Source organism: Pempheris klunzingeri, chromosome 15 (assembly GCF_042242105.1).
Source record: "Pempheris klunzingeri isolate RE-2024b chromosome 15, fPemKlu1.hap1, whole genome shotgun sequence".
Lineage (NCBI taxonomy): Eukaryota > Metazoa > Chordata > Actinopteri > Acropomatiformes > Pempheridae > Pempheris > Pempheris klunzingeri.
The window spans coordinates 1481815-1507572 of NC_092026.1; the positions used below are offsets into that span (position 1 = coordinate 1481815).

The window sequence follows — 25758 nt, forward strand, 5'->3', positions numbered from 1 at the left end:
ACAAAATGAAGATAAAGAGACACAAAATGAACACAGAGACACAAAATGACCATAAAGAGACACAAAATGAAGATAAAGAGACACAAAATGAACATAAAGAGACACAAAATGAAGATAAAGAGACACAAAATGAAGATAGAGAGACACAAAATGAACACATAGAGACACACAGAGACATTTGGAGCGTTGGCTCCTGCTCTTGAGGTAAAACATGTTTAGGGCCCAGGTGTGAGCACAGGTTCTACTAATCTGTGCTCTAGATCACGTTCTCACTGCCTCTGTGCCCTTAAGAGCTTCTGTTGTTAACGAGCACATCAGTGAACACACGGCGTGTTTAGTTGTGAGCGCTGCTGAGGAAATGCTGCTCAGGTTTCAGTCCTCCAGAACATCTAGATGTGAACATGATCAGACAAAAACAGACACACTCATTTATCCTGTATTACAAACTTTATTCAGATAATAACAAACAGAATTACACAATCATTAACAATCATCTGCAGGTCCGTCTGATTCATCCCATCATTTGGATTCAAGATTTTACCTCAAATACTCTTTAAAAAACAAGCAACTACAGAAGAAGACAGGACAGAGGAGAACAATCCTGACAGCAGAGGACGCAGTGTGTTTACAGTGCAGGTCGTGGTGTGTGTGTGTGTGTGTGTGTGTGTGTGTGTGTGTGTGTGTGTGTGTGTGTGTGTGTGTGTGTGTGTGTGTGTGTGTGTGTGTGTGCGTGTGTGTGTGTGTGTGTGTTTGTTCCTTCTTCCAATAAAACCACTTATTTTTAGGATAAGTCAGGATCACCGGGATAAAGTCAGTAAGAATGCACAGATAGTACAGAGTGTGTGTGTGTGTGTGTGTTTAGACGTAAGCTCTGGCTGTATCTGGATCTGACTTGGCCGTAGCCGTGTAGACCTTCTGCGGTGGGTTTCCATAGTAACCGCTGCAAAACAAGAGAGACAGACTGTGAGATAAAGACACAAAACACAATGATCAATCCTCTCTAGTAGCACCAGGAGTCTGTGTGTCTCTGAGGGGAAGCTCTCAGCTCGTACCCTCTCTTCACCCCAGATGACGCTCTACTGCAGGCGGTGCAGAGAAAGGCTCCGCCCAGCATGGCCAGACAGGATCCTCCCCATCCCAGGAAGAGGCCGGTCCCCAGCTCGAACCTGCACACACACAGGGTCAGGGTTAACACAGGTTAACACAGGTTAACACACAATAACACACAGGTTAACACAGGAACACACAGGTTAACACACAGGTTAACACACAGGTTAACACAGGTTAACACACAGGTCAACACAGGAACACACAGAATAACACACAGAATAACACACAGGTTAACACAGGTTAACACACAGGAACACACAGGAACACACAGGTTAACACACAGGAACACACAGGTTAACACAGAATAACACAGGAACACACAAAATAACAGAATAACGGAGGGCAAGAAACCACATTTCACTGGTTCTTGTCTTTAAAAAGCAGGAAATCAACATGACAACAACCAGATAACTAATAATAAGAAATGGAAATAAATGAAATAATCAGTGAATTAATTTAAAAACAAATGAAACTCTTTGATTTTGGTTCATTTCCAACATTAAGAAAAGCTTTTTAAAATGAACTTGTCTTGTTACTTCAGAGCACCAACGTCTGTAAACACACTTTATCCATCCTCCATGTGAACAGATGTGGATTGTTGAACTGCACCAGATTAATTAATCACACATGATGAAACTGTTTATTATATTTAAGCTTCAGAGGATTCAGTGATTAGAATTAGATGCAGCCAGGGGATCGGTCTAAACTCTGGGCCGACGTGGACTCACTTCAAACCACCAGAGAACGGGTTGTGGAAGTCCTCCACGACCATGAAAGCGTACCAGGAAACCGCGATCATGCAGCACAGACCTGCGAAGCCACACAAACCAAAAGGGAGTTTTAAATCCTCAGTTTCATTCTTCTGAAAATCTGTGGAAGCTCTCAGTCCTGAAGTCACCGGGTTTATAAAACTCACACTTTGGTTCTCCAGATTCAGTATTTACAAGCATACATGTGGTTACACTTTCAAAATAAAGCTTGGTGAGAGACAACGTTGGGTTAGATTTTCAAAATAAAGCTTGCAGAGAAACAAACATCTGGTTAGATTTCCAAAATAAAGCTTGTTGAGTGCTTGTTGCACTTATTAGTAAAATATGGGTTGCTATGAAAGAGTGTCCGAAAATAAATATTTTTGCAGGTAAAGCTCACCTGCAAACTGCTGCTGCTGGTGAAAAACGTATAAATAAAGCAACGTCTGGTTACACTTTCAAAATAAAGCATTTGGTGAAACCAAAAATAAAACTAATCCAGGTACAACAGCACACAACCGAAAACAGGTGTTGAAGGTGTAAAAGTGTCCGACTCACCGGAGAGGATGCTCAGGATTCCTCCGGTGACGGCGATCTTGCCCTTGGACTGGTCCGTGGCCGAGCCGATCTTGATGCACTTGAGCCCCAGCAGAGACACGATCATGGAGCCGAGGCCGAGCAGCAGACAGATGATCATCAGAGCGCGACACGCCTGCACGTGACCTGCACAGAGGGAGCGACATCTGCACATTTACATCATGAACACCGTCACCAAATCAACACCACGGAGAAGCCAAGTCAGTCCTGGAAATACTTCAGGCTGATGGTGGACACGTGTGGTTGTCTGTGTTGGACCTGTGGTGTGACTGATGTTAATGTTTCCTTCATATCTGCTGCTCTCCGCTGATGTCAGTAAAACCACAGGTCCAACAGAGGTAACTAGATGTTTCCGTCCAGAGCCAAGCCTGAAGAGTTAGATTTAAACCAGAAAATCTAAAATACAAAAGTTTAAGACACAATATTTAGGGAAAATAGTTGATATACAGATAAAGTTATGGGGATAAAATCAAAATTGTGCAACTTTCATGTTTTTCTGTCTCACTACAGAACAAGCCTAACACATTTCAGACTTTACCTGTCACCGACAATTTCCTAATTTGTACATATAATATTTTTTATCCAAGTAAACACGTCATAAAGCAGTTAGAAAAGGCCAGAGGTCACAGAGACCGAATAACAGATGACACAAATGTTTCGGCGAGTCCAGACAGATGACACAGAGAGAGAGAGAAGACAGCAGCTGCTCCCTCTAGCTTTTATCAAACAAACGGGAGGAAATAGTGCGTTTGTTGGGGACTACTTTCAGCGGCGGATGAATCTACATGTAGACAATGGAGCTACTATGGGGTTTCAACAGATTGTTAATAAATCCATGTTTAAGCCTTATTATCCCAAACAAAATGTTTGTTATTTGAAGTGCAAATGAACCAAAATGTCTGTTCACATGTTAAAAACTTTATCATGAGTCCAGGAGGTCAAAGTTGAAGTAGGTTCCAACAAAGTTTGAAAGTTTAATCACAAATCAATGATTTCGGTCATATTTCTAAACTGTAAACTTGTATAAAATTCTGCGGTCAGAAAGTGGAATAGATTTATTGTATCTCTGTGGAAACACTATAAAAAGAAGAATCCTGTTTTGTAGATTTATCGTTTTATATAAAGAAAAAAGAAGAAGTGGCTGTAACTTTATGTCTGGCTGTGTTTTACAGTACCGAGCTGTTCTCCGGTCATTTATTGACGATCATAAAAACCTGCCACACCTTTTAACGACACTCAGAGAGTTTCAGGAGCTGGAAACTGAATCACACGGTCGAAGTTTAGCTTAAATTACAACATCAGGTACATCGGCCAGTTAAGGTCACCGACCAATCACAGACATTCATTCCAAGCTGCATTTGGGGGAAACGTGTCTGTAAAGATTCAGACGACATCTTTGGAATAATGCAGCCATTGAAGCAGAGAGTTTTGGGTTTCGGTGAAGAACCGGAACAACACGATGCTCTACATGTGTCTTTAACAATCACTTCTGACTGTGAAGAACAATAACTAAACTAAGGTGGAGAGGAAGCAACAGCACAGGCTGCCTCCTGCACTTCCCTCCATTTTATTGACAACGACGACGCTCAAAATGGCGCCCAAAAGATAAAGTGACACAGCGGGGGGGGGGCGGAAACAGTCAACTCATAGACTAGCTTCACTGTTATTACCTCCAGTTGGACACGACGGCATTCTGGTTTTGTCTTTGGAAAAAAAACTAGAACTAACTGATCTTCATTTGGCCTTTAGGCGGGAAGCCTCTGGCAGTAAAAACACACCAACCTTTGGACGAACACGGTGCCACACGACGTGTTGGCTCATTTCCTGTCCGGTGAATCTGATAAGAAAAATACTAAAACCTAGTTTAATGAGCGGTAGAAGCTGATTAACTTATGAGTTTATGAAACGTTGAAACACTTGTTTCGCTTTCAGGACGTTAACGCCAACTCACCAAGTCATCTTCTAAAAGCTTCCCATGATGTAATCTTAATGAATCCTTTCTAAACGAGATCCTTATGGAGTCTTAAAGTGTTTTAAAGAGTTTGAAGGTGATTTTATTTAATTTGGTGACGGTATCTGTTTGGCATCATTTTGTTTTCTATCGCGTCTTTAAACGATGACAGTCACCACCTCGTGTATATTATGAATTACCTGAATTAAACACTGTCACAGATGTCCGTACACATCTTTTACCCCAAAAGAACAAGAGCACTTGAAAACAGAAGCAAAAGCTGCCCGTGCTGTGACAGGATACCAGTGTGAAATCAGAAGGTTTTAAGGCTCAGAGGGCCGCGTCCTCGTCTTACCGGGGAGGTCGAGCATCGATTCAAAGTCTTTGCACTCTGCGATGCCGCCGCTGTTCTCGACACAGGAGTGCCACAAGTTCTCAAAGTGCCTCTGAGAGATGATGACGTTGCCGGACACGGTGGAGATCTTCCAGTAGTCGTTAGCCAGCGTCGCTCCGTTGATGAGCCAGGCGAGCATGCTCATGAGGAACCCGGTCGCTTCCACAGCCGTCGACATGATGGCAACGATTCCCACAAAAACTCTTCAGACGAAACAACAGAGACCCTCAGAGGAAGTCCAACTGCCACAAATAGTCTGGAAACACCAAAGCCGTCGATGTGGGCCTTCGAAATGTGTAACGACAGCAGGAGGGACGGTCACAAGGCCTGGTCTTCCTCAGGAAAGCCTCAGCGGGGGAACAGGATCGTCGGAGGCTCTGGTCTCTGTCCTTCACTTGTTAATGTGGCGTCTGTGGCTCTAACAGGAGGACTTTACACTCTGAGGGGCCATAAACTGTTAGGAACCACTCCCTGTAGTTCCCCACCACCTCCCACTCAGCACTCATGATGATGATGATGATGATGATGATGATGATGGTGGTGGTGACAGTAAGTCTTCAGCCACACCTCAAATAACCTCCACGACCATCTGCAGGAGACAAACGGCATCGGTGAGCGTGACGAGGGGCGCTGGAGGTCGGTCAGCGTTGGGGATGTTGTGTCATTAAGAACATTTCACAAGCAGACAGCAAACATGAGCGACAGTCTGAACACCTGAGCTGGACGGAGGAGGAGGGATGGAGACAGGACGCCATCACTCTGTACTAACGTAGACTGCAGGTTTCATGGTTCAATCAATAGGCGTGTTTAGATCTAGACCCACGTTGCCAGGTAACAGGAGGGGAAGGGGGGGGGACTCCCATTGGCTGGGAACTGGCTGAATTTAACCATGCAGACTTTACACAAGCACATACACAGTGATAGGAAGTAATGTGTGTGCGATATAAAGGAGTGACACAAAAAGGGTTGACGTCTCTCTGTGGTGTGAATGATGAAGGTAATTTTGGGTTTTTATGTTGGAAACTTGTGTCCCTCAGCTGGAGGCTAAAGTCAGTCTGTAGTGTGAACACAGCGTGAGGTGCTGCTGCTGGTCGCCAAGCCGCTGTCGCTACTGGCCGCTATGATGATGTTGGAGGAGACGAGAGCGTCGTCCTTTCAGCAAAAGCAACCTAAGAAGGAAGTCAGGTCACGTTGCCATGGAGCCACAGAGTCTACGGCGGGTTAATGGGACAACAGGACACCGCTGGGCATCGTTCCCTTTAACCTCAGCCACGTGGTTATTATTGCAAACATGATGGCGAAGGTGCTTTAAGCTCAACAAAATACTCGTTTTAACCCAAACCACGATCTTCCCCTGAAGCCCCTCCAAAGCTGTCACACCATAAAACAGATTCATTCAGTCACAGAAAGACGTATTTATTCTATAATGCTACCAGGTGGTTATTGTTTCTGTGGGTTAACCAGGACGCCTCAGTCCCTCCAGACCAGGGGTCACCAACCTTTCTGAATCTGAGAGCTACTTCATGGTACTGAGTCAGACGAAGGGCTACCAGTTTGTCACACTCCTCTGAAATAACAAATGAGCTCAGTTTGCCTTTAGTTATATATTATTATTATTGATTAATGATACTCATCTATGTGAAGACACTGATCACATTAGTGATTTTTTCACAATAATTATCAACAATGACTTAACAAGGTGGGAAACAGATAAAATCAATATTACACATCTAATTTCTATTAATCTCAGCAATTGTTTAAATTTTCAGATGATCACTTCTACAACATTTCATAGAACAAATGTTCCATTTTCACTGCCCACTGACAAAGAGCCTTTAAACACATCATCAACTATGTTTGTAAAAGTTATCAATTAAATAATGTTTAAGAAAAATCAACTTTCATAGTTTTAAATAAATCTTACCACATTTTAAACTAATGAACAAATCTGCGGCATTTTTAACAAAATGATATGTTTACATTTCATGAACACACTTTTGAATTGAACACAATTAAAAATCAATATTTTTATTTAACGTTGCCATGACACCGCCATGTTGCCCCTGACAACATCTGGTATCTGTTTGAAAATGTGGAGCTCTAAACGAGGCTTCGGCTGCTTGTTGGGATTTTTCCTCCGGCCTGGTGAAAACAGACTGCTGCTTACCCAAAGCTGCCTTCAGCTCACGGGCTGTTTCTGCCCGTAGCTTCCCGGTGGGCAGTTAGCATGCTAGTTAGCATGGCAGTTAGCATGCTAGTTAGCATGGCAGTTAGCATGCTAGTTAGCATGGCAGTTAGCATGCTAGCTCTGTGGCCCGTAGTGAAGTGTCTCTCCACATTGAGCCGCTTTGTCGTCGCCCCGCAAATAAGACACACGCAGTTTTCTTTCACAGTAGTAACAAAGAACTCTTCCTCCCACTCACTGTGAAAATGATGAGCTTTCTTTCTTTTTTCTGACATGTTTTCTGGGTTAGAAACCGCATTCAGCTCCTTCATCTCCGCTGCGCCCGCTAGCTTACTCTGCACGAGCGCCACAGTTTTGTCATGCGCACAATACTGACCTTTGACCTTTGACCTTTGAACTCGAAGAGGTCAGAGTTCACCTAAAACTATCTAAACTAATTCTTTTATTTATCTCCTCAATCTGAATGTACATGTTGTTATATATTATTATTAGTAGTAGTAGTGGGTTTTATTTGTATTATTATTTTTACTTTTGTGTTTGAAGTTTATTCTTATGCTTTTGGAGCTGTGTGTAACAAAAATTTCCCCCTGGGGATTATTAAAGTAATTCTGATTCTGATTCTGGTTCTGGTTCTGGTGAGTTGTGCTATTTTTAGAACAGGACCCATATGTGACCCATATGTTTGATACCCCTGATCTAGATCAATGTTCATGATGTTTTGAAAATGTGGAGTTGTCCTTATTTAAAGGTTATTACGCTGTGATTTTACTGGAGATCAAACTGGGCCCCTGAACTAAAATGAGTTTGACAGCCCTGGTCTAGATATTCAGTCATGTGAGCTGACAGCCGTCACGGCACTTGATTTATTATCTGTGGTCAAATCAAAACTGTGGGAGGAAAAGAGGAAAAGAAGTAATAAGTATTCACGCTGTAGTTTATACTTCAGATATTAAAGCTCGTTCTGTCAGATGTTCATATTTGATTCTGTCCTCTGTGCATCTTATCATCAAATATAACTCAGCTGTTCTTTGCACTCAGAGATCAGAGCTAGAACAGAAACTAGAACAAGCAGCAGCAGCAGTTATTGCTGTGAAACTGAGATAAACGTTTATTACAGTGAAGTTTCCTGAATGGCTGCTCAGCATCAGTGTTTTAGCTTTTCTTTTCTTTTGTTTCCTGTGTTGGGGGGAACTGAGCTGAAGCCTCTGCAGTGACCCTCCTGACTTCTTCTGTTTTACATACTTTCCCCCGATGAATCAGCGAACTGTTTGTGAGCGCTGAGAGAAAAAGGAGAAGTCAGACGCTGCAGCAGGAAACATGAGGACAATCAACATTTACATGTCCAAATAGGGAGGTCCAGGTGAAGAGGCAGTGAGATGGTGTCGTCCATCACTGCTTCCTCAAAGTCCTGTTGATTTAAAAAACACTAACGCTTTACTGTGTTGTGAACTGTTTTAATTCACTTATCATAAATATAAGTTATTGTCCTCTGATCTTGTGTTGTTCCCTTTGGGTTGAATCTTTGCGTGAAGGTGTCGTACAGATGAAGACATCACGATAACATTTACCATCATCATTATCACTGCTGAGTTTCCTCTGAGGGGATGACAGCTCACGTCTGGACGTCGGATGTGAGACGATGTTTGCTGCTGCAGATGTGTGAGCTGCCTGATGGTTTCAGGGGAAAACAAAGAGCAGGATAAAGCCGACAGCTGGCAGCTTGTGTGAGTATCTGTGTTTTACAGCTTTATGGTCGGAGAGAGTTAATGTTTGATCGTCCTGAGAGTCCAAAGTCTGACGCTTGACGCTCTGTGTGACCTCTCCAGAGACAGAAACACAGAAACCACCAGACTGCAGAGAGACAGAAGATAGTGAAGAGAATAAAGTGTGCTGTTAAAGGGGAAACCCAACCTGTTTCTTTCAACACTCTCATGAAAACTAACAGGAAAATCTACCAGATTATCAGCTGGTGTAGCTTCGTCTGTCAGCAGCGTCACAGCCGTGAAAGATGTAGTGATGAAACCTTCCAGGTGTGTAGCTGAGATAAAACAACAGAGCAGGGTGTCATATGTGCTGTGGGAGGAAGTGAAAGCACAGAGCCTCGTAATTCATTATCCTCTCATCCCAACATTACGTCCCCTCTCAGTCACCCGACCCTTAAGGAGAGGCGTCGTAGACCAGGGACGGATGGGTTAGGGTTAGGGCTGATACATACAGACCATGATTTTAGAAGTGTCTTTCCAGCATAGATGTGCTCGGTGTGCCTAGAGAGGCTGAAACAGCTGCAGCAGAAACATCTGTATGAGGAAAAGAACAGTAAACCGTGTAAACCTGCTCTGGTGGAAGCACCAAATACAGAAGCACAACGTGGGACCTTTAAATGGTCCCAAGTTCACCATGTTTGTGCTTCTATAAATTCATTTCAGTAGCTCTGATAAAAGCGTCAGAGGATCCACTTGAGGCGGCGAGATTATTAATCCACACACATTTAATTAATGTGAACTTTGACCTGCGCTGACGCTCTGCTGACCAACAGCATCTGTTTTATTTATCATCATTAGAGTGAAGACGTTTCCACCAGCACCAGACGTCTTCTGAATAAACTGTGTGAACTTTTTATCGACTGAGCAAAGCCAGCGAGCTTCACGTCCCCTCTTCAATAACCTTCAGTAAACTGAAGAGTGGAGAGAAAATGGAGAAGTTGTGACCGAGCTAACGGTTAGCTCCCCGGCTAGCAGCCCCCCCAGCGAGGCCTCTGGCCCCAGGCTCATGTCTCTGTGGGGTCCCTGACTGTAAACTCCCCTACAGAAGAGATCAGGATCTCGACTGTGATCTAAATCAAGACCACCGATCACTTTACTCTGGGGTTCTTTCACAATAGGTGATTGTGATCGAGTTAAAAAGGAACAAAGAGAAGAGCTGCACATACCAGCAGCTCAGCAACACCGTGCTCTCTCATCAGGATGTTGTGACTTTAACCTGTAAATTACAGGTGACAGCTGACGCCCTGAGGGAACCGACAGGTCGGACCGGCTCTGCGGCCCAGAATCCGGCCTCAGCATCCGGGCGCACCAGCTTTTCTCAGCAGATCCAGGACAGACAGCAGCGACGCACACATGGCTTCTGCTCTTCAGCTTGTCATGTGTTTGGAGCAAAAGCTCAAAGAGCCAAATAAAGTCTGACAGAAACCTGGATCATGTGGATCTGAGACTAAAGGATTAACGGGGAAACGTCATCTTAACAGCGGATTTCAGGGTTTTATTCACTTCCAGGAGGAGCTGAGGGACAAATCCAGAAATGCTCACTGCATGAAAAACAAAAGCACTTTGCAGGTTTCCTTTGGCGCTCTGGAGTATCTGCTGTTTTCTGGATCAGTTTGGGTCTTTTGAGTCTGGATCAGACCGCTGGTCTGGACATGGCGGACCTGACGTGACGTCGTCCTCCTCTGGCTCTGGACATGAACCCTCTGGTCATGAGACGTGCTGAGAGTCTGCTCGTGATGACGATGCTGCTGCTGGACTTCACAAACTGTGAGTTCAGCTTCGCGCTCAGCCGACACACAAGAAGCTCTTTCACTTTCTACTTTGTTTGCAAAAGTCCCAGAAGTGGCTCAGATCAGGTGAGGGGGAAAGTTTCTGCTCAAACAAACAGTAAAAACTGGAAAACACGTCAGAAAAGGAGGCCCGGCAGCCCTTAGTGTTTTGCTAATGCATGCAGAAGAATCTACCTGTGGTTACCCAGAACACCCTGGGCTGCAAACACCTGCTGAGACGTCAGCGTGTGTTTGCAGAAGCGGGAGAATCTACTTCTGCCACCGCTGATTCTAGAAGTATTTATTTCTCTCATAATCAGCGTTGGAAACGACCGTCCTGGTTGAATCTGTGGTGCAAAATGATAATTTGATAAAAGGGTAAAAGGAGCCAGTGGAAGTTATTGAAACAATCAATAACACACTGATTGAATTCATCTAATCCACATCAGCAGGAGCCCCCCCCCCCCCCCCCCCTCTTTATCAGCTGCTGTCTGAGATTAGATTTAAATAAATTATATAATGATAATAATAAACTATATTTATACAGAACTTTGTGCTTTACAAGACAAAACCAGACAAGAAACCAGTTAAAATGAGAATCAAACCGAATGACATGAAGCAAAAACAATCCAAAGAATGTAGCCTAAGACAGCATGAATGATAGAAATGAATAACTGCCATCGTGCCCACAGGCGCTTGGATGCTGCCTCCTCCCAGCTGTGTCTCCATGGAGTCGGTCAACATGAAGCACGTGCTGAGGTGGCGTCCTCTGCAGGCGCCCTGTGACGCCGCAGTCCTCTACTCTGTGCAGTTTCAGGGGTCAGTTACACACTTTATCTATTTATTTATTTATTTTTACTGAGGGTTAATAAATGCACCATTTCCTCCTGTTAGAACAACAGTGAGCAGGTTTTTTTTAGGAATATAAAACAATATATAAGATTAACATCCAATGAGCCACAGACAGGAAGTCAGACAGCACTGAAAGGCTGTTGGTGCTGATAAAAAAGGAGAATGTAGAACAACACCAACATGATCCTTTAATTCACATGTGACATTGAATGCACCGCCAAGACAGTATTTTATCACAAGTTTACAAAAGATGAAAAGTAAGAAATGATGTCTGGACACGACAAACACTGGACACATATGTGAGTATTTGCATTTTACAGGTTAAACTAAAAATCATTTTCTCTATTCATTCATTCATTATTTGCTTTATGAAAATATAAGAAAAACATGAGTGGACAAAGTTCACACAGTCAAATGTCTTTGCTGATTTGTTTGACAGCCTGAAATGTTAAGATATTCATTTAAATATCACGAGGGACTGAGAAAACAAGACAGCGCTCACACTGGAGAGGCTGGAAGAAGTGATTTTAAATAAAACACTTAGCTTTCCTGATGTATCTGCAGTAAGTAGAATAAATAAACTTTGCTGACTGCGACGGTGCAGCTGATACCTGCAGGTCAGTGTGAGAGGGAAAAGACACACCTGTCCGGATGGACGAAAGCAGGTGTGTCTGTTGTCGGTGACACTCAGAGTCTGAGTTATCTCAGCTGTCAGTCACAGACCAGAAGACTGAATCAGCTGAGTGCTTAAAGACACTCATCTTAAGTTTATTTAATTCTTCGTCATGCTGGTTCAACCCGTTTCCTCCCTCTGTCTCATCATCTAATCATCCAGCATAATTTTATCATGGGGAATATTCTTCTGCATTCACTGATGAACTCACACTGACATATTTGGAAACTCTGGGACACTAGAAGGTTAAATAACCGTGTCCAGGTTTGAATAATTCACCTGTTCACCGTGTCCGGGCCCCTAAAAGTGCTTTCGCTCGTCCAATCGACTTCATATGTGACACCGAACTCCCTTCGGCCGTCAGCAACACAACCCCAACGTGTGAAGGTGCTGGGATGAAAGCTGTCAGACAGACAGACAGACAGACACACAGACGGACGGACAGACAGACGGACAGACAGACAGACAGACGGACAGACGGACAGAGATCCCTTCCTTCATATGTAGACACCTGTGTTTCCACCACACAGCTGGTCGGCCTGATGGGGCGAACAACACGCCCCCACTGACACATAATTTCACTCAATTTAGTCAATAACAGTCAAAAGATAAAGACACTAAATCAAAAAAAAAGCAGCCCACACCCAGAGCCCCCCCCCAGGTCAGGTGGAGAAGACCTGGGTGGAGCTACGGAGAGGAGAGGCGAAGGGACAAACACCATAAATCCTCCGATGGTGGATCTACAACAGTAAACTGGGAGAAATGTGGCCTGACAAGTCGGCCCCACCCACAGCAGACCGAGCACTGACTCATGTTTACATCTGAATTCATTCCACGGAGCTGCAGCCAACAGAAGAAAAACACCACTGTGAACCACCGGCATGTACAGTAGCAGTGTGTGTGTGTGTGTGTGTGTGTGTGTGTGTGTGTGTGTGTGTGTGTGTGTGTGTGTGTGTGTGTGTGTGTGTGTCCTCAAACAAAACAACTGACAACTCAGATGCCTTTGATGTTTTATGGGCTCCGACCTGATAACCACATCAGCAGCAGCACCTGCATGTAAATATGAAAGTAGTTTTGTATTTCAGAGCTCAAACAACCTTCTGCTGTCGTGTGACGAGACGCCCGAACAAACACGAGACGCTCCTAACAAAGATTATTGTGCGTCTCTCGGCCCTGCAGGGAGTTTGAGCTGATGGTCCTGAACGGCAGCTGGGTGGACGCTCCTGACTGCCAGCACACTCCTCACACTCACTGCGACCTGACCTTTGACCTGGGCTCCGACTCCGACTACAACATCCACGTCAGAGGGCGGTGCGGCCCTGAGCTGTCGGCCTGGACCAAACTCAGCCGGCCCTTCAACCGCAGAGACAGTAAGGAGCAAAGTTTAATGTCGGGAAGGTTTCCTCTGTCTTTTTATTGATAACAGAAGCAGCACATAAACCAAAGAACGTGCCGTTGGCTCTACTGTTGTTGGTGGGTTAGATAACGGCCTTTTAGTCCAATGGGACACGGTTGGGGTCCTGGCATTGTTGGGCCTTATGGAGAAATAACCGGGCGGGGATGAGGTCGGGCGCAGGGTGAAACGGACTTTGACACAACTACGGTAAAGTCCTTAAAAAGTTAACGCCACATAATGATTCACTCGCCGTCTTTCCAGAGCTGCCCAGACATATTTCCTCCACACGTTGTGCAGAACGTGAGGAACAACACAGTGAGAGTGGAGGCGATCTGTCTTTGAACTAAAAAACGTCCTCATAGTTTTGAAATCTCGTGCTGGCAGCGGTCCTCGTCGTGCCCGAGATGACGTTGGCGGCGGTGAGCGACGGCCTCCAGGTGTCCTTCAACAACCTTCCTCTGACGGCTGCCATCAGCGTGGCCGTGTGGAAGAGAGGCGACGAGCAGCAGGTCAGAGGTCACAAGCTTCTTGTCCCACCCTTCTGTCACATCCTGTCTTTCTTCCTCTTCCTCCCCTTCGTTCTCTCCTCCATCCTTAATGCCCCCGTCCTAATACATACTCCCTATTTCTTCTTCTATACCCTTCTTTCATCTCGTCTTTTCCCCCCTTCGTCCATTTACTTGCATCCTCCTATAATCTCTTCCTCCTTTGATGAAATGAGTTCACCTGCAGCACAATTTAGTTAAAAATAAAGAAATTGAATTCTTAAAGAACAGACTTGTTAAACTTGTGTCTGCGTCGCCTTCAGGCTGCTGTGTACTCGATGCCAGCCGACCAGGGGGCGCTGCATGTCGCCGCCCTGCAGGAGGGAGCGGTGTACTGCGTCAGAGCTCAGACCGTCCTGGACTCACAGCTCCACAGCAGAAGCACCGACACCCAGTGTGTGTCCATCACAGGTACGAGTTCTCTACATGTCCCAGAAACACCTCACACTCAGTGCTCTTACTTTCCAAAATGTCAGCACTGTACAGGAATGTCACCACTTTCTAAAACGGCTTTCAATTTATGACTTTGAAGACTTTTTCCTAAATGTTCTCACTCTTGACATTCTGGCACAAATCCTTAATATATTCATGCATTATAAAGAGTATGACTTTCTCATTTTGCTAAAATGTCCCCACTTTCCTCCACGTTAACCCGAAAATGAACTACAAACTGGTGATGGTAGCTCACCTGTCCTCAGGTGGAACGACAGGTCCTGGTGTGATGTCAGCAACACGCTGGCCACAAATACAGAGTTTATCAAATTAAATTAAAATGTCCTGTTTCCTTTTTGTCAGAAAATGGTTAAGAAGTCATGACATTTATTTATTATTTGCTCTCAAAGTGGAAGTGTTTTGAAAATTAAAGAACACTTAAGACTTGGCTCCAAAAAGAAATGCTGGTTTCTTGTCTGCTTTTATTGTGAAATCAGTGTCTGTGTTTTTCTTAAATAAGTGTTTGTCTTTGAGTTTCAAGAAAAGTGCTCTATGACTAAAATGTGTTGTTATTGCTGTGATAACTATTGAAGCAGAACCTTTCTTCATCGTTCATCTGCAGGTCCAGACGTCGCTTGGAAGAAGCCGACGACCGTGACCGTGACCGTCATCGTCATGGCGGGTCTCCTGTTCGCCGCGTTCTGGTCGACCGTTCGCTGCCCCGCAGACGCCTGCCAAGCGTATTTCCGTAAAGAGCCGCTGCCCCACTCACTGGTCAGCGCCACCACACAGAAATATACACTTCCATAATACAAGATCCTACAAACTAACAGCACTCGAAATGTGCACAAAAGTCATTCTTTACATTTTAGAAATACAAAATACATAACGATTACGACATAATTAGCCCACGTGTGCGTGACAGCAGTCGTGTCAAAGGCAAAGTGAATGGTGTGGTGCTACTAAACAGACAAATAATATTCTTGGGACGTACAGAGCTTAACAAATGTCTGAGACCAGCCGTCATAAAAAGGAGAAGACACAAATATTTTAGAAATCTGTCAAAAACTTGTTTCAAATTAAACATTGTATTTTTATTTATTAGGCAAATAACAAAGTGGAACAACTAAATAGTCCTAATTCACAGATTTTAACCAGAAATCCCTGATTCCTCCTTTCCACCGTCTGTTGTTGTTATTGAGCTCCAAATAGTTCCCAGCTGTTCCCTCAGACTTGCTTTGGATTAAATGTGTGTGTGATCTATTTTTTAATTCAATAAATCCCAGATCTGTTCGATAGGATTCAAGTCTGGACTCTGACTTGTCCAGTCCATCAGTTCCTCTACTCCAGATTCCTTTTACATCATTTCAAATCCATCATTGTGATTAAAGAGCTGCACATACTGGAGGGTTAACCATCACAGGAACTAAAGAAATAATACTGTTAATTTAGGGCAGCGGAGGCAAACACCTGACACTGGGTGGAGGTCTAATACATTTGTTAAGCTCTGTATATCCAGAAAAACATTATGGTGGTTGTACTTGCAGATTTGAATATTTTCCTTGTAGTTATTTTTTGGTTCTTATGATAAAATTCTTAAATAAAAGGTATATTTCATATTTTTGAAGCAGGCATGAGATCCTGCATCATAAATGTATTCTTGAGACAGATTAAGTGTGCGATGAATGTTTGAATGAAATCTGTCCACCGCTGCAGAAACCCGACTGGGACGTTCAGATCCCGATGGGCCCTGAGGAGGAGGTGCTTTGTGAGCGGATCCACGTGGTGCCGAGTGTCGAGAGTCACGGCTCACCTGGAGCACCAGAGTTCTCCTGAGCTTCCATCCGTTGTGGATTTTGTGGAGTGTGTAAATGTTTCAAGAAAGAGCCGCTGAGCTTTCAGATCTCGGGGCAAAAACTGGAACCAAGAGAAGAACCAGGAGGAACCAGAACAGAGATGGAGCTGATCACAGAGGAATGTTTGACGGCCTCCAGCCTCCGGTGATCCCCGGTTTAATGACGATGACCGACTCCACTTGAAGACTTTTGTTCACGTTTAAGTGCCAAAGAGGCCGTAGGGACCTGGTTCTCGTCCACTTGGAGCAAAAGAGGAAGTTGGTGGACGTTTTAAGTTTCCAGCTGTAACACAGGTCAGTGCTGCTGACGCTGATCGTTGGTTCGCCTACGTTTGTTCGCAAACCGCAACCACGTGGCTATTTAACCAAAGCCAAACAAACCAAATCTTAACCACTGTGTTGTTTTTCCAGCAGACATTTGTGACAGAAAACCAGACGAGTTACAAACAACTTATTTTGCCATTTAATTTGAGGAGTTTTACAGAAAATAGTTCATTTCACCAGTCTAAAAATAAAAGTGATCAAAAATGTCATTTGACAAGTGATTCAGATCTTTATTCTGTTGTTTATTCTGTCATTGCATGATGAACAACATTTAAATTGTAAGTTAAAATAGCAAAACGTAATTGTAAAATGGCTTTTAAATTGGATTTTTTTGTAATTGCAAGCATCAAGGTCATAAAAGACCGTATAATTAGACATGATAAACACTCTTTAGAGGATAATGACTATGGTGGATCAGCAGCTCTTCATCTCCTCACGCTGGCTTCAAAATCATTGTTTTGTTCTTTTGTCCTTTTTGTTCTAAGTTCTTTAAAAGACAATCCAATGATCCGCCATGTTGGATGTTTTGAATGTGATGTTGTTGGTTGGTCACATGGAGGATCAACGGTGTGAAGGGACGCAAAGTGAGCGAGCACAGGTGGAAACAATCAGGGCGGCGGTCACACAGGTGGTCACTTCCTGTTGAAGGTGATTGAACCTGTGTGTGTGTGTGTGTGTGTGTGTTGCTGAAATGGTGATGTGAATAAATTCAACATGTTTAAACCAACAATTTTGAGAGCTTTCACCAAAACTACTGAACTCAGATCATCACGACTCTTTAGCATTATACTGTGTGATAACATATATTATGTAAAACTATAATAATCATAATTTTACGGACACAGTTTATGAGTTTCCATTTTATTTTATCATCACTATGAATAAGATGTTGCGGTTATGAGAAAAGAAACCGTCTTATGTTGTAATTATGAGAAAGGTGTCTCTTGTGATTTCATTACAGGAAGAAAAGCAGCAGCATCTTTGATTGTGGTCACAAACTGAAAAACAAATGAATACATAACAGGCAAGACAGAGGATCTTTAGATTCATGATCAGTTCATCAGTCAAATCAAATCAGTCACAAAGATTCAAGATCCATAGAAACAGAATCGTGGAAACATTCCTCCTTTATGATGATGGTTGTATATTTACATGATCATTTGTTCACATGTGTGCATTTAGTACCTCAGTAGTGGAAAAAACATAAACACACAAGCTTTTAGCTCTGATTTGAACCCTAAAACAGACGAAGACTGTTTCAGCTGTTTGCTCTGTTCTCTCCATCAGGTCGAAGTCTGGACACTGACTTCAGCGGCCGGCGAGAATCCAACTGCAGTCACTGCTCGGACTCTGAACTTGTACTCTGTGTCAGGAATCAGGTCGCTTACTGTGACCTCTTGTTCAGTGTTTGATGTTGTCTGCTCTTTCCATTCATCCTCTCCACTGACAGCGTACTTAACAGAGTAGGAGGTGATGTTCTCTGCTCCAAATTTGGGTGGAGAAATCTTCAGTGTGACGCTGTCGTTGGTTACGTCACTCGCTGTGACTGATTCAGGCTTTGAAGGCGGCTCAAAGTTGTCATTGACAGAAAAGCCGTCTTTATAGATGCAGATGCTTGAACCTTTCTGGGTCTCATTTGTTAGTCCCACCGTCAGGAACTTTGTGGTCTTGTTCTCCTTGTTGGCCTCTGCAAAATCACCGAAGAGCTTTGCCTTGTGCACCATCGCATCTCCGACTTCTTTTGAGGCGAACCATTGGTCCTTCTCTGCATCCTGAGCATGTGGATCTGGTTTGGGTGTTTGTTTCAGATAGTCTGATAGAGCTGAGAGGAACGGTTCAGGACTTCCCAGTGAGGTGAAAACAAAGCAAACTGCATCCTCGGCACTGAGAACTTCCTTGTACAGGGCCGTGTGAGACGGGACGACCTTGGTGTTTTTCATCAGGTTGGTCAAAGCTTTTACGATGCAGATTTCTCTCTCTTTCCAGTCCATCCACTCGTTCAGGCTTTTGCTGTTAAAAGGAGAGATTATACTCATTTTGAGTATAATCTCCTGTCTCTGTCTTCCGTGGATCAATGGAAGTGTCATTCCCATGTTTTGTTGGAAAGTCAGCTTAAATTTGGATAACAATTCTTTAAAGGTTTTAATCTTTCTGCTGATCTGTGGGAACTGCTCGGCGGTGCTTCTCAGTGCATCATTGCACCTGATTTCCAGCTCACCGAAGTCCTCCAGGACAGTCTGCGATTTGTCTACTACCACAGCACTTATCTCACGCACAAGCTTATAGGCAAAAGAATGAAATCGTGTCAAAGGCATCAACCAGACCTTCAACGGTATAGCATTTTCGCCGTTGGCTCCCAATAACTTTGGCAGGTTTTGGTAGACTTCTATGGCGTCTTGAAAAGACGTTGGGGTTTGTTTAAGGGAAAAGTCCCCGAGGAATGTGCAGGAGAATTTCTCAACTGTTTTGGTGTCTGTGGCGTTCATTTTCAAGGAATCCTTAAGGTTCATCACCATGTTGGAGGCCTTCTTGAGAATCCCACTAAAGTTGTTCTCATACTCTTCGTAACTTTCGTCTTCAGACACCTCCCGGTCAAAGACAAAGAAGGCTTGTGCCCCATAAAGGATGCCTGTGACCACATGTGTAGCTATTCCTTCCTCAAAAACATAAGGATACTTCACATTGCCTCTTCCAAGATGATCCATCGACAGCTCCTGGAACTTTGTTGTAGCTTCGTACTTCATCGTCACTCTGGCCTGGTTTCTGGACGTCTTCTTGCTGTTGAGGTATTTGGCCGATCCTGAAAGATTTATCAGTCCAAAGACGATACTTGCCTTCAGGGACACCCCGATACTAAGTGCTGAAGATTTTTCTGAAATTGATTCTGATGCAAATATCTGAACGTCATTGTACTTCTGGGTTTTTTCTACTACATGATGTGTCAGATCGTCGCGGTCCCACAGTGACATGCCTGCAAAAAGAGAGAAAATTAAGTTTGGTTTCTTTAACCTTTCACCTGTTTGTGTTACTGTATTAATGACCTTTATTTACAGGTTAATACCATTAAGTATCTCACTGTTTTCAGGATAAATTGGGCTGCTCAGAATGTCATTATTGTTAATATAAAACTTGTTTTTTCGCCTGTAATTCCATCGATTTTCAACACACAGTAAATACATGTACTGATGATGGAGATTGTTGGTGTGATGAGACACCATGTGATGTCCGTGTAAAACAGTCCAAAGAAACTAATTATTTCTGGTGTTGGATCAATTACATTTGTTTTACTCTCATCAGCTGTTGATGCCATTAACTTGACATTGAATGAACTAATTATAATTCCCTCGAATCACACGCAGAGACAAGTGACTTCCTGCTACTGGTTTATTTGGCTTCTCTCCAAATTCACTGTGAAAACTAAACACACACAGCATTAACAAAATATAGACTGTTAGCTTAACATGAAAACAGCAAGTGTAATTCCATAAAGTAAAATACAAACAATTAAAACAAATATCTCGTTGGCTGCAAGAGAATAGTCTTCATATCATCAACGTCTATTTACATTAAACCAAAGTCCGTTACGATTAGCGTGTGAGCGTGCAACACATCCATGCTCGCGGGTTTCTTCTCCTGTGTTTTCCAAATCATCTCACTCATGCTGCAGCAGCCCAACAGGAAGAGCACGCAAACTTTTATCTCCAAAATAAGAGTAACACTACATCTTGTCCTAAAGTGAAATGAGGTGGTGCAACTTAGATCAATTCTCACTTATGAAATTGGCCTTTGAGAAGGTGAACAAATGACATGACTCATGCAGATAATAAAACAGCAGTTACACTAAATGATAAATGTAACTGCAGCCTTTTGCTAAAGTATCAAAGAACACTTTACATTATTTTTGACAGAATTTGCTGTACGAGAAACAGAAACCTCTAAAAGTCTGTATGAAAACCACAAGATGTTGTTCAAGTCCTGCTGGATAAATATCACTTTATTATCTGTCTCCGATTGATATGTTTGATTCATAAACATCTACATAGGTACATTTTGCACCTACCTGGGATGAGCGCGTGATGGCGGCAGTCGTACAGCTTCCCGAGAGTGAACGGCCGACCGAGCGCCGCCACTGTCGTCGTGTTTCTGTTTTTTGGGTCCATCGCTCCGTCTCTTAATCAGAGAAAACACACGACAGCCCTTTAGTCACCATGAGAGTGAGAGGACAGTTTCATTTCTTATCTTAAACCATCCGTCCGTTCGTTGTCTACACCGCTTATCCTTCAGGGTGGGTCTGGACATTGGGATTTGAAGCTGGAACCTTCAGTGCTAAACGCCGCTTAGCTTCAACCTTTCTCACTTTTTTTATGATGTTTTCCAACTTGGATTCACTAAAGTGTTTTCAGTGCTGCCTGCTGATTCCTGGGAAGGTCTTACTCCAAAAAACAGAGACAAAAGAGGAACCCACAGAAAAACAGAACAAACTTTAGCGCCGTCAGTGTTTGTATTAGGGGAGAAAATATCAGTACTCACCGAGCGTCGTGTAGAGCTGGTAGAGGGATGGTTTTATAATCTGATGTGATGCCACAGAAAATGCTGAAAACGACAGAATATTGTCACGACAACACTTTATTTAATAAGGCAGGGAAAAAACAGGGACAATGGCAAAACACTAAGGCTAAACTAGCAAAAGACGAAAAAACAGGAGCGAACAGACAAAACAAAATCAAAACACTAAGAACAGAAATATTCAGGCCAAAAGGCAAAACTAGAAACACAACACAAAGGATCAACTGAAAGAAAACGAAGCTAGACTAATCTCAAGAACGGTACTCCAACAATCAAATTCAAGAACAAGACAGCACAGAAAGACACGACACTGGACGTGACGAAGTGGCACAGGACAAAGGGAGACGCAGACAATAAATACACCAGGTGATGGGAACAGGTGGAAACAATCAGGGAGGGGCCAGACAATCACAGACGGCAGGAAGTAAAACGAGGGGAAAACAGGGTTGCTACAAAATAAAACAGGAAATGACAAGACAACATGAGTCGAGACAAAAAGCTGAACTTAACAAAATACAGGATCATGACAAATATGTTAGTTTACAGGTGAACTATCAGGTGTTGTAACGGACAGCAACCTGCGACTGATGAAGGTTGTCGTGCCAAAATAATGATGTCAGTAACATTTACTGGTTATGATGGTCTGATTATCTAAAGTGTGGCTGTATGAGCTCCTTGTGCTGTTTGTGTTGTTCTGTTTTAAACTAATTAGATGTAATGTTTAGAGTTTTCACAGTGAAATCAGCTTCACTTTGTACTACTTTACATAAATGCAGCACACCTACCTCCACTGTACATACTGTTGTTATGAGTACTTATATTGTTCTGTTCTTGTTCTTGTTGTTGTAGTTTATTCTAATTTTCTTACTGTACACAGAGAGACGAGTCAGATTCCTTGTTTGCTTGTACAAACTTGGCCAATAAAGTTGATTCTGATTCTGATTCTGATTCTGATTTGTCTGATTCTTTGGCGTCATCACAGAGTCCAAAATAGAGGAAGCTGTTGTTTTAGCTGAACACAGACTTTATTCTAAAAAAACTTTGATATGATATGTTATGTTTTATTGCTGCTCTTGTCTTCATGCTGAAGTCCCTCCTACTGATCCATGTCCTTAATAAGCTTTCCTCCACTCAATTATTAATTATTGATTGTCTAGTGTGTGTGTGTGTGTGGGTGTGTGTGCCGGCAGAGCAACAAATGAATTGCCCCTTGGGGATAAATAAATCTGAATCTGAAGCGCAGACGGCTTCACAGAACAGATGGTCTGCAGTCGGTCACAAGGATGTTCAAAATTATACTATAAATCACATCTGGGCCTCAGCTTTGAGGGCACAGTTTAAGCTCTGAGAAAGGATTTTTGCAGATTCCATAAATTACATTTTGTCGACAATTGATGCAAAAGGTAAATAAGTAAAACTGAGTAACTGAGAGGTTACTGTAAAGGTGTAAAGATGATAACTAAATATATTCAGCACAGAATGAACTTTTGTTTGCTCAAATTTAATTATTATTATTATTATTAATGATGCCAATACAAAAAATAATTGATATACTTGGAAAAGAGTCAGTGGTACAAACACACACAGAGAACTCACTTTGTCCATGAAAAAACATCTGAAAATATGCACAGAGATAATCTAATGCAAATGTAACACACATCATAGTGACTTGCTTTCTTCTGACTTACATGTCTGAACATTAAATAAGGTTTATCAAATCAAATCAACTTTATTGGCCAAGTTTGAACAGGCAAACAAGGAATTTGACTCGGTGAAACTTGACTCTCTGTACAGTGAGGAGAAAAATAGAAATGAACTACAGCAATAGGAAAAGAACAGGACAGTATAAGCAATATAAACAATATCGAACTCTTTAACAACGGTATGTACAATAGATTATTATTATATGATGATAATTATTATAAATCTAGGACAGAAAGAAAACACTGAAGTCATTTAAAAGCTGTTACAGGTTTCTGCCTCCACCTGAACACAGTGGAGGTTTTAGGGATTTAACTTGTGAAAATATTCACACAATAAAACATCCAAACTGGAAAAAACAGCAGCTTTCGTGTACTTACGCTAGAAGACGTGTTGTCCCCAGAAGCAGCTCTGTTGCTTCTGTCTTCATATCCTCAGAGGGAGAAACGCCCCCCTGATCTTTATTCATGAACTGGAGGCGGCACACACGAGAACCAGAGTTGATGTGAGATCAGTGACCTGCTGAGGGCGCAGGGGGTCCAAAAAAAGCTGCCATAAGTTTACATACAGCTGGCGGGAAACAGTGAGTCCACTAGTTTGTTCTGTGAAGGTCATGATTTTCTCCTGGTTTATTATTAATAATGTATAATAATGATCTTTCAAACACAGAGAAAATGGTTTTACAGTAGTTTTACATAACAGTGATGCTCAGCGTACTGATTCTTTGTTTTTAAGGTGTAATGTTGTACTAGATTAGATTAGATTAGATTAGATTAGATTAAATATTCCTGTATTAATCCCACAGCGGGGAAATTTACAGTGACGCAGCAGAAAAACTGGGCAGCAAAAAAAGAACATCAGTAAAACAATAAATGATAAACTAGTAGACTACTGGGAGCAGTGAGGAGCAGTGAGGAGCAGTGAGGTCCACTGGGAGCAGTGAGGTCCACTGGGAGCAGTGAGGAGCAGTGAGGTCCACTGGGAGCAGTGAGGAGCAGTGAGGAGCAGTGAGGAGCAGTGAGGAGCAGTGAGGTCCACTGGGAGCAGTGAGGTCCACTGGGAGCAGTGAGGAGCAGTGAGGAGCAGTGAGGTCCACTGGGAGCAGTGAGGAGCATTGAGGAGCAGTGAGGTCCACTGGGAGCAGTGAGGTCCACTGGGAGCAGTGAGGAGCAGTGAGGAGCAGTGAGGTCCACTGGGAGCATTGAGGAGCAGTGAGGAGCAGTGAGGTCCACTGGGAGCATTGAGGAGCATTGAGGAGCAGTGAGGTCCACTGGGAGCTGGGGGGGTGGGGGGGGGGTGTTCTGTCTAACGGATGATAGCTTTGCCATCGTCCTCCTCTCTCCCACCACCACCCAGGACAGAACTGTCCTTCTTCATGAGCCTGTTCAGGGACCCTGACCCCCCCAAGCAGTCCTTTATGGGTCCCATATTATGCTAAATGCCCTTTTTACCATAAATATGTGTAACACAAATCTACACGTGTGTCTACTGGCCACCACACTATGAACAAAGCTCCAGCTTTCAGTAAACGTGTGTTAGATTTGACTTGATCTGTTGATCATGTGACCTCTTCACCCCCTCGCCAGGCCGACTGTCTCCACCCACTGGAGGTGAACCTGAATCCACCTCGCTGTCCACCGTTGTTCTTTCCTCCCTGTAACCTGAAGATGTAGGTGAAGGATAAACGGTAAACAGACTGTTCTTGTGTGGCGACTTTCTCGTTTTTTCGACCGCCCAAAGCTCTTTTCCACTGTGCCACTTAACCCTCCACGCAGAAGGAATCACTTCGACGTGCAGACCGGAGGAGCTGAGATCAAACCTATAGGTGGACGACCCTCTCTGTGTGTCTCTCACATGGTTTTTGAGCACCACACCATGTAAACCTGTTGCAGTGGGACCTCTGAACTCAAGTGGGGCCTTTAAATGAGCAGAATGTGGGACCTTTACCTGCGACAGGGGCCGACCTGTTCAGACCTGCACTCGATAAAACCGAAATGACCTTCGGTTATACATTTATTCTCCACACAGTTACAGCAGTGAGTCAAACATCATTACAGCACATCGTTTCATTTAGTTCACAGCTTAGAAAACACCTGGAAGTGTGCACGACCTCTTAAAAGCTTCACAGGGCTCAGTGTTCAAAAGACACATTATTTCTCTCATGTGTTGAAAAGTCATTAAAAAGTGCCTTTAGCATAAAGTGGGACCTTTACACTTTCTATCTCTGGTTCGTGGTGCCCTCAAGGTCAGATACAGCCAGCTGAATTAGCAGAAATATATGTTTATTTCATTAGTGTCAGCAGAGTTTCACCACTGTAATCAGTCCATCTGTTGCTTGACCCGACAAACTTTGGGATTTCGTCAAATTTCCAAATAAGTTTTTGAAATAAGGTTTCATCACCGTCAGAGGAGAAGTGAAAACGTTTCTGTGGAAGTGTCACAGAGGACAAGCTGCCCTGTGGGTTTGATTTGGAAACGGAGGTCAGGAGGAACGTGAAGTGAAGGTTTTTAATTATTTCTGTATCAATACCAAAGCAGAATATTCATTGATATTTCAATACCTGTTTTTTAAACTATGCAACATATCTTTGGATTCCATCAGATTGGTTTTAATCATTAAACTTCTACTGTGTATAATCTGTCTAGGTGAGACGTTATAATATTATAATATGCAGGTGACCTTTGTGCCAGCAGGAGGCATCGCAGCGTTAATCAGCTCCAGTCTGCTGACTCTTGTGTGCATGTGAAAAAATGTTTAATGTTTTTGGGTGTGATGTTGATGGACACTAGATGGAGATATTCCAGCACCGCAGGAGGCAGGCCGCTGGTTACAGCCCCGGTAGGCGAACCCTTGGACTACGCCCCTCGTGCTGGAGGGGTGAAAGCTGGCGAAGGC

The 25758-nt window shown here is 43.3% G+C and overlaps 3 protein-coding genes across 3 annotated transcripts; 1 reads left to right on the forward strand and 2 right to left on the reverse strand.

Moving 5' to 3' along the window:
• Positions 1-609: 609 nt before the first annotated feature.
• cldn15la (claudin 15-like a) lies at positions 610-5018 on the reverse strand. Its single transcript, XM_070844628.1, has 5 exons — positions 4763-5018; positions 2418-2582; positions 1839-1920; positions 1053-1166; positions 610-940 (listed from the first exon to the last, which is right to left on the reverse strand). The coding sequence occupies exons 1-5, from the start codon at positions 4977-4979 to the stop codon at positions 859-861; spliced, it is 660 nt and encodes a 219-aa protein (XP_070700729.1). The 5' UTR covers positions 4980-5018; the 3' UTR covers positions 610-858.
• Positions 5019-11210: 6192 nt separating this feature from the next.
• Positions 11211-16252, forward strand: crfb16 (cytokine receptor family member B16). The gene is made up of 6 exons (XM_070844803.1): positions 11211-11337; positions 13223-13413; positions 13824-13948; positions 14248-14395; positions 15039-15190; positions 16133-16252. Exons 1-6 carry the CDS (start codon positions 11219-11221, stop codon positions 16250-16252), a joined length of 855 nt encoding a protein of 284 aa, XP_070700904.1. The 5' UTR covers positions 11211-11218.
• Positions 16253-17723: 1471 nt separating this feature from the next.
• LOC139214069 (verrucotoxin subunit beta-like) lies at positions 17724-20755 on the reverse strand. Its single transcript, XM_070844808.1, has 2 exons — positions 20656-20755; positions 17724-19566 (listed from the first exon to the last, which is right to left on the reverse strand). The coding sequence occupies exons 1-2, from the start codon at positions 20753-20755 to the stop codon at positions 17879-17881; spliced, it is 1788 nt and encodes a 595-aa protein (XP_070700909.1). The 3' UTR covers positions 17724-17878.
• Between the last annotated feature and the right edge of the window lie 5003 nt (positions 20756-25758).

Bases quoted from the DNA above. Each gene is read 5' to 3' on its own strand.
- cldn15la (XM_070844628.1), bottom strand. From the start codon at position 4,979: ATGTCGACGGCTGTGGAAGCGACCGGGTTCCTCATGAGCATGCTCGCC. The intron at 1,167-1,838 runs GTGAGTCCACGT...GTGTGTGTGCAG, and splicing joins CCGTTCTCTGGTGGTTTGAA to GTTCGAGCTGGGGACCGGCC. The intron at 941-1,052 runs GTACGAGCTGAG...CTTGTTTTGCAG, and splicing joins TCATCTGGGGTGAAGAGAGG to CGGTTACTATGGAAACCCAC.
- crfb16 (XM_070844803.1), top strand. From the start codon at position 11,219: ATGCTGCCTCCTCCCAGCTGTGTCTCCATGGAGTCGGTCAACATGAAG. The intron at 11,338-13,222 runs GTCAGTTACACA...TCGGCCCTGCAG, and splicing joins TACTCTGTGCAGTTTCAGGG to GGAGTTTGAGCTGATGGTCC. The intron at 15,191-16,132 runs GTCAGCGCCACC...CCACCGCTGCAG, and splicing joins AGCCGCTGCCCCACTCACTG to AAACCCGACTGGGACGTTCA.
- LOC139214069 (XM_070844808.1), bottom strand. From the start codon at position 20,755: ATGGACCCAAAAAACAGAAACACGACGACAGTGGCGGCGCTCGGTCGG. The intron at 19,567-20,655 runs GTAGGTGCAAAA...CTCTTTTTGCAG, and splicing joins CCATCACGCGCTCATCCCAG to GCATGTCACTGTGGGACCGC.